This window comes from Pongo abelii, chromosome 17, assembly GCF_028885655.2.
Source record: "Pongo abelii isolate AG06213 chromosome 17, NHGRI_mPonAbe1-v2.0_pri, whole genome shotgun sequence".
NCBI lineage: Eukaryota > Metazoa > Chordata > Mammalia > Primates > Hominidae > Pongo > Pongo abelii.
Genome location: NC_072002.2, coordinates 77,800,873 through 77,813,159, shown reverse-complemented (window position 1 = coordinate 77,813,159; position 12,287 = coordinate 77,800,873). Strand labels below are relative to the sequence as shown.

General features: G+C 46.4%; 1 protein-coding gene across 1 annotated transcript in view; it reads right to left on the bottom strand.

Annotated features, from left to right (window-relative positions):
• Nucleotides 1-1,854: 1,854 nt before the first annotated feature.
• Nucleotides 1,855-12,287, bottom strand: part of PHLPP1 (PH domain and leucine rich repeat protein phosphatase 1) — a 256,881-nt gene continuing 246,448 nt past the window's right edge. Inside the window, exons 15-17 of the mRNA XM_002828274.5 lie at nt 9,636-9,830; nt 6,648-6,876; nt 1,855-4,009 (exon numbers count right to left, since the gene is read on the bottom strand). Coding sequence (XP_002828320.4) covers nt 2,834-4,009; nt 6,648-6,876; nt 9,636-9,830 — 1,600 coding nt within the window. The 3' untranslated portion in view covers nt 1,855-2,833. The remainder of the gene's footprint in view (nt 4,010-6,647; nt 6,877-9,635; nt 9,831-12,287) is intronic.

Below are 12,287 nucleotides of genomic sequence, written 5' to 3'. Positions count from 1 at the left end.
CTCAGCATGTGCTTGACTGAATTACCTTTTCATCTAAATGCCCTACTTACCCCAAGCCTCCAAAGGGCAGAATCTCACTCCAAGGTGCCTTACATGTAGTACGTGCACAATGGGACCGAAAGAGACAATAAAGCCAGCAGAAAGCACAACTAAATTGGAGGACTCAGGAAAAAAGCAATTCCAAGTCTCATACCCCTTTCTCCTGCAGCAGACAGAGAAGTTAGGAAATGAGGTGTCCCTGCATCAGAGCTTGTGGGTCCCAGTGGCTGCCCCTGGCACAGAGTTGCTGTGGGGCCGATTTTAGAATCTGGAAGCGATTGCTGCCTCTGTGGACCACGCTCAGCCAGTTCTGACCACTCTGGAAGTGAGCTGCAGTGGAAGAGATCCACATACAAGGCCTGGGTCTGCTCCACCCATGGGGACAGGTGAACCCTGCCCAGAGGGGGTTTAAGAACTGAGGAAGTCAGAGAACCAGCCCAGACCTGCAGGAACTAAGGCGTCCGTGTGAAAGCTTGGAGTTGTCCACGTCTGCTTCAACCCAGTGGGGCAGCCCGAGGGAGAAGGCAAGGGGGCTGGCACGTGGAACCAGGACAGGGGTCCCAAGGTGGTTTAGCTTCCAGTCTCAGCCAGAGCGCTCCGCCTGCACTGGGGAGTCAGCTCCCTTGGTCCCTGGGTCCCTCACTGGGCCGAGATGAGGCAATTCTCTCCCATGGAGAGAATTTAGTGGTTTCCACAGAGCACTGTGAGCAAGTAGCCTGATGTGGAAATGAAGTACGGCCATTACGAAAACAAAGTCCACGCACTGGCCTCCTAGAGGGGGACACAGAGCCCACCACCAAGTCTACTAGTTAAGAAATAAGAACCGCCCTGTCACTGAATTAGCCAGGTCCCACCCAAGGGCAGACCTAAAGAAGGAAGCCAGGTCTACATAGGAAGGTGGTCCATGTGAGATGAAGACCAACAGTATCTTCCACACAAGGCTCACAAGCGTAGGGTGGGGGCGAGGTGAGGGCGGAGGTCCACTGTCTGTAAATGCAGTTGACGTAGCTGGAAATATTGGCTTTCTTAAGTACACACCGCTGCACCTACATGATTCCTGCTGGTGGTGGAGTGCAAGCCAACCAGCTCGACTGACCCTGTCCAAGTAAGAGGAAGGTTAACCCGCTTATGTGAGCTACAGGCCCCCAGGAAAACTGAACACTTGGCTTCGTGAGAGTAAAGTTGTCCAGGGATCTCCTCTATCTATGCAACCTCTGTCTATCCCCCTTCTCACTTCTTCCCTAAGAAGTACCCGAACATCTTACCCTAAGTCATAAGAAGAAATAGAAAAGCTGTAAGATCAGGCCTGGCACGGTGGCTCACATCTGTAATCCTAGCACTTTGGGAGGCTGAGGTGGGCAGATCATTTGAGGTTAGGAGTGTGAGACCAGCCTGGCCAACATGGTGAAACCCCATCTTTACTAAAAATACAAAAATTGGCTGGGCATGGTGGCGGGTGCCTGTAATGCCAGCTATTCAGAGGCTGAGGCAGGAGAATCACTTGAACCCGGGAGGCGGAGGTTGCAGTGGACAGAGAACACACCACCGCACTCCAGCCTGGGAGACAGAGCGAGACTCCATTTCAAAAAAAAGAAAAGAAAAGCTGTAAGATCAGCTAATTATACTGCTTACCATTCGGTTAATTTCATATTTCATTCAATGTAGGTTAACTTACTGGACGTTTTTCTCTTAAAAAAAAAAAAAATCAGAAATATCTGATAACCCCAATATTCCATCCATTCTTTCCAAACCCAAGCTAGTGTGACTGTCTCCAAGACACATCTGCCTGCTGAGACAAAAGCAGATACTTGTAAATACTTGTAAATTTCATATTTATTATAACAAAAATTATGACATGTCCATTTGTGCATTCTGCTTGAGTATAACTCTGGGTATGTAAATGGCCTAATGGGGCACTATACAACCATGCTGATTGTGGCAGCAGTAAGGAACACAGTTAAAAGTGTCTGTCAAAGTGGAGAGGCTGGGACAGGGGAGGAAAATGGGTTCAGGGCCCTTGGGTGCAGGTTCTTGTCCAGTGGCCTAAGATCCACTTCCTCTGGACAGAAACACTGCAGCTGCTCAGCCTCCTCATTCAGTGAAGTGAGGGTGAGTTGTGAGGCAGGCAGGCTCCTCAGAGGGGAGGGGGAGGGGAAACGTCAGTTACTTGGGCTGTGTCCTTACGCCAAGACTACAAAACATCGTAAGCCTCACTATATAACACTGAGCTATTTACAATAGAAATTCTCAATCAGCTGTTCTCTCAGAGAAAATTAGTGAATCCCAGTGACTTAAGTCACCTGACAGAGTAAAGCAACTCCTAGGAGTTAGTCTCCATATTCTACAAATGTCTATTATTTTCAAGACAAAAAAAAAAGCCTTTTCCCCCCAAAGAAATACAGAATTACATTATTAAATCATGTAGCAATGGCAGCCTGCCCTGCCTTCCAAACAAACAAAACAACAAAAAGCCATTTTAAAAAATATTACATTATCATTAACTGTTTCTCTGTAATATATTAAACCTTTTGTTCTTTGTTTTTACATATCTGATATGTTAGGGGGAGAAGTTAACAAATGTAAATCATATTGGTAAAGCATCACTATAAGAAAGTGGTGATTATTTAAAAAAATAATCCAAAGAAAGAGAACCTACAGATTAGCTGCAACGACAGGTTGGGAACAGTGTCTGGGGGAAGGATGTGGAGTAAAACCCCTGGTTTAATGTGAGCCTGGGAGACTCTTGCAACTCGGTCTTTTGTGGTTAGTTTATTTGTTAAATAGCTCGGCTGGGTCATAGTGGTGTGTCGTAATAATCTGGCAGCTGGTCCAGCTGGTAGTGCCGCGGCAGCTGCGGCTGGAGCTGAGGGGGTGGTGGCAGCTGCTGCTGCTGCTGCTGCTGTTGCTCCTGGTGATGCTTCATGATTTCTTTGACCTCCTCTTCCAGCTCCGGGGGTATGATAAACTGATCATCGGGATCCGGCTGAGCCGGGGCAGCAAAATAGCCTCCAGGCTTTCGAAGAGGTGCATCTGTAGCCACCTCTATCACATTGTGGCTCCTTTCCTGGGGCGCAACAGAGCCATTGGCCCTCCGGCGCCCAATGGTCCCAACGGCAGAGAAGTCTGCCTTCCTGGGCAGACCTGGCTCATCCTCGTTGGCGCTGATGACAATGCCCTCATCGCTGGCCTCTGCTGGCACCTGAAGCAGGTGCTGCTGTTTCTCCTTCTCCTTGGCCCGGCTGCAGTGGATGTCCACCTCCACCTCCACCCGGCTGCCATTGGTGAAGACGCCCTCGATGGGCTCCTCATCGTCACTGTCAAGGCCATTGTCGGAGAAGGCGCTAGAGAATGTGGCGCTAGATAGCTGGCGCTGGAAGGAGTTGGACAGACAGACGGGGTGGAGCATGCAGCGCTGCTCACTGGGGTAGGCAGGGCTGTTCTCGCTTAGGGCTCCGGGCGGGGGCTCATCGGAGGCCGTTGACCCCACCTCACTGCTCATCTCAGAAGCGGAGAGCTCGCTGCTAATCTCGGAAGCCATGCCGCTGCTGGAGGACGGCACGCCCAGCCCATCTGAGGGCCGATCCTTGATCACCATGCTCACTGAGGGAGGGAAGAGGCCAGGACTGGGTGGTGGCGCAGCCCCACCGGCGCTGAGCTCGCAGCAGCAGAAGCTGTCCTCAGTGACACTGAGCTGCACCACCACAGCGCTGATGCTGTCGTGGCAGCCGTAGCTCTGGGCCAGGGTACACAGCTTCTTGGCAGCAGCCAGGGCGTCGGGCACGTTGCGCACGGCCTCCACGGCCTCCTCGACGGACAGGCTGTCCCACAACCCCTTACTGCCTAGGATGAAGAACTCATCCTGGGGGGTCAGGAGCACGGACTGCACGTGGGGACGAGGCACCACACTGGGATGGAGGAAGGTGTAGCCCAGGATACGCGTGGACTCAGTCACTCCGTTCACCTTGCCATCCTGGAAGAACAAGGGTTTGCAGACAGACAGTTAATACAGAGCACCTGTGGCAACTGTGCAGGTTCCCTGCGGGTCCCTCGACTGTCTCGACTGTAGGACCACAGAGAAGTGCTGTGTGGCCCACAGAGGAAAGAAGGGCTCACTCTCTAGTGAGTAGTTAATGTGCACCTGTCATCAGAAACACCAGGTAGTAGGCCTGGGCAGGTAAGGAGCAGTAGGGACAAAAGGAAAAGATTTCGGTTATGTGTGTTACTGGGACCCCATTCACACTAGGTCACAAGTCATGCTGTTTATCTAAAGCAAGCCATCATCTAGCCTTACACAGCAAGCATAGCTGGCTAGCTCCTCCTGTAAACGTGGGTTTACATCTTCCCTCCCTTGGTGAACGTGGTGATCAAGGATCGGCCCTCAGATGGGCTAGGTGTAGGAAGACTCTGAGGTAGGAAGAGACTTTCCGATAGAAGCCAGTCCTGAGCAAAGACACACGAGGCAGGCATATATCAAGACAATGCCTCTAAATCTTCCACTGCTCTGCATGATCACAAGAGGCAATAGTGTCTGAAGGTCCAGAGAGGACTTGAAAGTACTTAAGCGGTAGAGAAAACCTTGGTGTGACTAGGTGGGTAAGAATGCTCATGTCAGGAGAACAGATGCTAAAGAAGAAATGCCAATTCTTACAACTTCCTTGAAGTTGATTTCCTGTTGACCAATGGAGAAGGCAAGATCTGCTGGCTTTAGTTCAGCTGTGTGCATGCTATTTAAATCAATTACCAAAGTGCCAGACCACTTGCCAATAAAAAGACATGGTTTTTTGTTGTTGTTGTTGTTGTTGTTTTTGCCATGTGTACCTGCTTGGTTCTTTATTCTTCAAATTTTGAGATTCTCAGGTCCATGACATACCTCTACATGCCCTAGTTTTAACATTTCTTTCCAGGAAAGGCTTCATTATGACAAATCCCTGTCTGGGATGACAAAGTGTTTCTTTCAGAGGATATCCATTTCCTTTCCAGTCCTACCACTTTCCTTTATTTGGGATTTGGCAAGGTGTTTGCTTGTCCTAGGGATGTCTTTCCCAGCTTCTCACACAACTTTGCCACACCACACTTATAAGCAGGTAAGCATTCCTATTAGTAAAATTAGTAAGATGGGCTTCAAGCACAACCTTAAACTGCTTTGATTCTACTGACATAATCTGTCCCCAAAGCATGGAATTTGGCAGAAACTGTTCTTGCTGTTCTGTCCATCCCTTTAGATTTCTCTACATCAAAACCAATGGTTTTGTGATTCATGAGCACTGAAGCTTCCACCATGGGCTCCAGGAGTTCTGCTCCATTTGCTAATTCATCAAAGTGTCGGTCATCTGCCCTGTGCCTGAAAAAATGACGTGAGCAGACAGCAGTGACCTGCAGAGAAACATCTACCTTCAAGAGGTTTCCAGTCTTACATTGTTGATAAAACCCATAGAACCATGTACAGTTTGAGGTGGACTCTGGTGAAAGCTTATAGTCCAGTAGAGAAAAAAGACTGATTCCACATAGGCTTTGATGAGGGCCTTAAGAAAGAAACAGAAAGACTCAAGCTATACATGGGATTCTGTGCAAATGAGTCTGTGTGAATTTGTTCTCTGTCTATTCTTGGAGCAGAGAGGATGAACATGGATGGTAGACACTGTGCTAGGGAGCAGAAGACAGTCTAATGTGTATAGAATGCACTGAATTCAACTTTAGTTCAACATTATGCCAAACACAATTGAAGGTAAATGATTTCTGTGACCTACATGAATCATGGTTTGCACGTCAGACTTCTCTTGTTTTCTGCGCCTCGCCTCTTCCCCGCTTTTGTTTGCATTGCTTAATACTCAACAATGAGGTTTTGTTTTGTATTGTATTTTACTTCTCTTCCTTGAGACACGCCCTCCAAACACACACACCACAGTCTGTGTTGTGGGGACTGCCCTGTGCATTGTGGGGTGTTGAGCAGCATTGTCCTAGCAGCGCTGTAGGATGCTCAGTGGCCTCAATCCACTGCATGCCAATTGCACTCTCTGCCCCAGCTGTGATGACCAAAAATGTCTCCGTATGTTGCCAAATATCTTGTGGGGAAGCAAACTGCCCCCAGTTGAGAACTGCTCACTGTGTACTCATATGGGACATGAGGTATGAACCAAAATAACAACTAGTACACTTACATAGACGTTCATAGTTTACAAGTCGTACCAACCTCGTAAGATAGGACAGATGCATGATTATTCCCACTTTACAGATGAGAAAACTGAGGCTTAGAGAGGTTTAAAGGTCACAAACTACAAGTGGCAGAGCTAAGATATGAAAACTAGCAGTGTGATGTCAGGGGTAGAGCCCTCAACCACCAAAGCAGCCTTCTGCAGAGTGGCTGCAAACATGGAATGGGATCGTGCCCATGAAGCACGCAGCACAGTGCCTGATGCAGAGAGGCAACCAACAAGCATACGTCATAATGTAAGACATTTGCTTTGTGATACTATGGATTTGGAATTCTAACGTCCAACCAACTTAAAAAGTGTTCTTTGAAGGCAAATGCTCCCTAGCAAGTTTCTGCTATGACCTGGTCTCCTCTCCTCTCCTCTTCACCATCCTGGGGAACACCCCTCTTTTCTCACCTCAGTGATAATGGCCTTGTGCTGTTTAATCCTCTTCAGCTCTTCTTCACAGCTCATGATGTAAGATCTGGACAGAGGCAGCGGTTTTCCATTTCGACAGAGAACTGTTTGGCACTTGCCCACATTAGCAGAGGTCAAGGTGAAGGATCCTCCTGGGTCCACAGGGTCATGCTTGATATGACAAAGGACAGCGGCACCGCCAAGCTTCTGCCCAGCAGTTCCAAGTTTCCTGGAATCCGAAGAGAGGGGGTGACACTCAAACACAGCCCATCAGTGCCAGTTCTGCAAATTCAACAGCAAGACCGCACCACTGGACAGGGCCAGGAAGGAGAGAGCTGGGGATTCCACTCCGCCTCCTTCATTAAAGCACACCCTGCTCCACCTCTTTGATGAAAAGAGCCCCTGAATCTGACATCACACACATCCACACAGAGAGGCTCACAACTGGAAGACAGTATCACTGTACCATTAAAAGCCACAGGTGCTGCTCTGGAAGGCAGGTGCCCCTGGGCTGCTGTGTATAGCCTGCTACCCTCATCAACCACACTGCCCTATCAGCACACTCCAAAGACAGCAGGAAAATGACTTCTTTCTCCATCTGCTTCTCTAAATTCCCTCTGTCCCCAGGAGAGGAACACTGAAAAAACCATGCACATAAGAGCAGGTATAAACACCCTACCTCATTGACAGGCACACTTCAGAAAAACCTGACAACCCTCTCCCCCTTATAAGGGTGTTTGCTGGTAGGAGCCTTGAAGTATTGGAGTGTTCATGTTCCTGCCCTATAAAGACTTTCTGGACCAGTACCATCTATTCTAGAAAACTCATAGAAAGGACATTCTAGTAATCAAATACCAAGTGCTTATGATTTATCTTTTTAATCATGACAATCCACAGACTTACCAAATGCAGGAAGCACCTGCAAATTCTGAAAATCAAAAATCAAAAACCCCTCTTACACAGCTACTTGTTCTGGCAGATTATCAAGGGAGAGAAACGGCAGAGAGGGACAAAAGACCATTATTGCTCCCGTGGCCTCATGAACTCCTATGGCAAGCCCCACAAATGGTAACACTGCCCAGGCCCCTGCTGTTCCTGAGTGGTACAGGAGCAAGAAAGTTAAGAAAAACAGCCTCCCGTTTTACAAGGGCAGATCCTCAGGTACTGTCTGCTCCTATCACATGTGTAAGGTAAGCAACTGGCAAGAGGAGCAATGGAAACCAGGGCTGCCTACTTGCATGCATTAGGAAATCCTGCACAAAGACCTGTTCCCCTAAGGACCAAAAGCTCACCACACAACCCCGTACCCTCTTAACAGATAGGGAAAATAAGAAACATACAAAAGACCCTGGAGAAGGGCCTACAGTTTAGGTTCCTAAACTCCAACTTTCAGATATTTGGCTCTGAACCCTTCCTTCCAAGGCATCTCTACTTTCTCCCTTTCACAAGCACAGTGGTTTGTAAAAAGTATAGCAAGTAATCCGAGACTGGGGTTCTCAGTTTTTAATTCTTATCCAGTGCTTGAGGGTGCATAAAAAGCAGACCTTTTGGGGGTTGTGAAGGGATGTGTTTGTGCTGTGGTCTGTATGCACATGTGTATGTGTGTGCATATGATACATGCTTGCTGTTTTTCTAGAACAAAAGGGTGGTAAAAACAGGAAAGCTGATGTGCCTGCTAGTTAGAACACCCTCTGGAGTCTCACAACCCGAGGTCAGGTCCTGGCTGCACTACCTACTAGCCCGTAGGCACTGTGCTTCACCTCACTGTACATCACTTTCAGTACCATTACCCAGCTAACTGGTAACAATTTATGACACGTAAGGTAAAATTTAGAACAATGACTGGTACATATTAAGGGCTTGCTGGATATTAGCCATTATTGTTCAGTTGCTAACTGTATATGCTCACTGAGAATCTGAAAGTCAGGGGTGAGTGTAGCAGCAAGAACCACCCCAGGCTTGCCTCCACCAAGCTCTCTGAGAGGAACCATTTGTGATGCAGGTATCACTGTAAAGGCTGCTCTGAACACTTCTCGCCAGACACCACTTCTACCCCTCTAACAAAGCTACTTGCTCTGGCAGAATATCAAGGGAGAGAAAGAGCAGATAAGGATAAAATACCATGACTGCTCTCATGACCTCAAATACCAGTACACTCATCACTCCTGGGTCCCACATGAGCGAGTCTGCAGCACGATACTTATAGACAGGCAATACTTATAGACAGACAGGCAATACTTATAGACAGACAGGCAATACTTATAGACAGGCAATACTTATAGACAGGCAATTCCATTATCACCCAGAAAGCCATGAAGGCGGTAAGAATAAACAGTTCTCTGAATGAGGGAATCCTCATTCCTCTAAGAGTTACAAACAATATTCCACAATTTCTACAGCAACTTAAAGCTCTGCTGCTGGTGGAAACTCCAGGCTATGGCCTAGGATTCTGCCAGTAACACTGTCTTGAACATTTAATAAAGGGGAAAACAAAATATAAAGAATGATTTAACTCTTGGGCTAAAATCTGACTATCTTGATTTCACAAAGGTTTGCACTATCTCAAACCAGTGATAGTATTTCATAAGGGCCAAGAAACTAGGATAGAAATGGTCCATTTCAAAGAGAGGTCCCCACACCAGAAAGTCTAAAAAGCCCCTAGAGCTCACATGATTCGGGAGGAGAAATGGCATTGCAAACAATCTGATGAAAATCTGCAATCAATATAGGCCAGTGAGGTCCAGTTTTCAGAGAAACTAATTCCTTGTCATTGAGCCTTCTACAAAGTTGTCTGAACATCAGTATGTCTCAAACTGGAGCACCATTCCTGATGCCTGGGCAACACCGAACTTGCCTGAATGCATCTTGGTACTCACAGTCAAAAAACATGGCTTGGAGACCATTGGGCACCTGCTTTTCTAAACAGAGGATAAACACTCAAAAGAGCAAGAAAACACACAGCAGGTAAGCAGGAACTCTGAGTTTTACCTTTGCATGACAATGAACGTATTGACCATGTATTCTTCTTCATTTTTTGTTTTTTGCAGCTCTTCAGCCAAAATGTCACTCATAGTGCACTGGAGAAGGTAGGGCACCTCCACATTCCGGTCTCCATCAAACACACCATACAGGGCTTCGCGGTTGTCACAGAAGTTATTCACTGACAGGGCTGCGACACACAACCTGCAAGGCAACCACACTTCTGTGCTGAGTCCACTCATCTTCCTGCTCCAGGCCCAGCCCAGTGCTTATTTATTTCAAGATTTCCCTAACTCAGTTTTGTCTCTTTCTTCATGACTCCAGACAGATTAAGGGCAGGTAAACTGACTCCAGCTAATTTCTATCAGTCAATTTTGATAAGCAGATAAGGATGAGCACAAATTATGCTTCACGCATGCCTTCCTACATGCTTCTCTTCTGATGAGTTTATTTTTAAATGTCAGTGACAGAAGGGGAAAAAGAGGCATGGGAAATAAGAGAAGATTATGAATCCATATCTACACATACATTCAATAAGCAGTTATTAAGGAGAATCTCCACATCCAGCCAAAATAGAAAACTAAAACACTGGGAAAGATAGACGAAACCTATATGAAAAGCATGTACAAATACAGAAAAAGCCTTAAATGACTTTTAAAAAATTATTTTTATTTTTATTTTTTTTGAGACAGGGTCTCCCTCTATCACCTAGGCTGCAGTGCAGTAGTGTGATCTCGGCTCACTGCAGTCTCCATTTCTAGGGCTCAAGCGATTCTCCCACCTCAGCCTGCTGAGTAGCTAGGACTACAGGAGTACGCCACCATGCCCAGCTAATTTTATATTTTTAGTAGAGATGGGATTTTACCACGTTGGCCAGGCTGGTCTCGAACTCCTGAGCTTAAGCAATCTGCCAGCCTCAGCCTCCCAAAGTGCTGGGATTACAGGTGTGAGCCACTATGTCCAGCCTTCAAATGACCTTTTTAAAAGGCAGGAAAAACAAACAAACCCCAACTGGACAATAAGAGCACAGGTCAGTGATCCTGGAGAGAGCCTGCTTCCTGCCCAGCTTCCTCCTGGGGAAGCGTCCAGGCTGCAGCACAGGGAGGAAGACCCAGCTGGAGGCTGTGGTCTCTGTGCATTGAGGAGATGGAGCTGGGAGCTGAAGGAGGACAAGGTGGCCAGAGTACGCAGTCAGTGCACTGGAGGAGGATAGTGGTTCCCGGCAACTGTGGAAAGTTTGGAGACTTTCTCCCCTCCAAACTCAAAAGAATCAAACTGTTTCCAAGTAACTGTGTCCCAGAAACTGTCCAAAATGAAACAGAAAGAAAAAAAAAGACTGGAAAAAAAAAATAAGGCCAGGACATTAGTGAGCAGTGGGATAACTTCAAACAGCCTACTATACTATAGGGAATTGGAGTCTTCGAAAGAAGAGACAAAAAACACTTTTAAGGAGTTGATGGCTGAAAACATTTCAAATATGAAGAAAATTATAAAACTACAGATACTGCAAGCAAGAGAAACATGAAAAAGACTTAACTGAGACACATCAAAATCAAATAGCTAGAAACCAGGAACAAAGGCGGGAGGTAGAGTGGAGAAACCAGGATATGCCCAACAGCAGGCTTCTCCCTGGAAACCTGGTAGGAGACAGTGGAGCAACATCTTGAAGGTACCAATGGAAAACAACCTAGATTTTGAAGCCAGTACAAACAGCTCTGAAAAGTTAAGGGGAAATAAAGACATTTCCTGATGCACAAATAAAAGCATTTACCACCAGCAGGATGGCACTAAAGAAATGGAAAAGGAAATCCTTGAGGCACAAGAAAATGACACTAGATGGAAATCCGGAATTGTACAAAAGAATGAAGCACAACGATAATGACAGCCAGGTGAGTGAATAGAAACATTTCCTTATTTTTTTTTTAATTTTTTTTTGAGATGGAGTCTCACTCTGTCACACAGGCTGGAGTGCAGTGGTGTGATCTTGGTTCACTGCAATCTCTGCCTCTCGGGTTCAAGTGGTTCTCCTGCCTCAGCCTCCTGAGTAGCTGGGATTACAGGCACCCGCCACCACGCCCAGCTAATTTTTGTATTTTTTGTAGAGACAGCGTTTCACCATCTTGGCCAGGTTGGTCTCATACTCCTGACCTCGAGTGATCCGCCCACCTTGGCCTCTCAAAGTGCTGGGATTACAGACATGAGCCACCATGCCCAGCCTCATTTTCTTATTTTAAAAATCACCTTAGAACAGTGATTCTTAATAGAATATTCAATAATATTCTAATGGGTATTGGGAGGCAACAACAAAGAATTATCTGGCTCAAAATGTCAGTGGTATTGAAGTTGAGAAACACTGCTTTAAAAAATAACAGTAATGTATTTTGGAGGTTGTAACAGAGATAGAAGCAGAACATACGACAACAACAGCATAAAGGCCAGGACAGGAGAAGGAGAAGTACATATTTGCAAGGTTCTTATATGTGCAATGACATTACTATTACTTGAAGGTAAACAGTAGTAAGTTAAATATCATACTATAAACTCTAGATGAGCCACACATGTACACACAGAGACACATGGTAGAATAAGAATGAATAAAGATAAAATCAAATAATCCATAACAAATAATCCAAAAGAATGAAGAAAAAGGAAAAAGGAAAT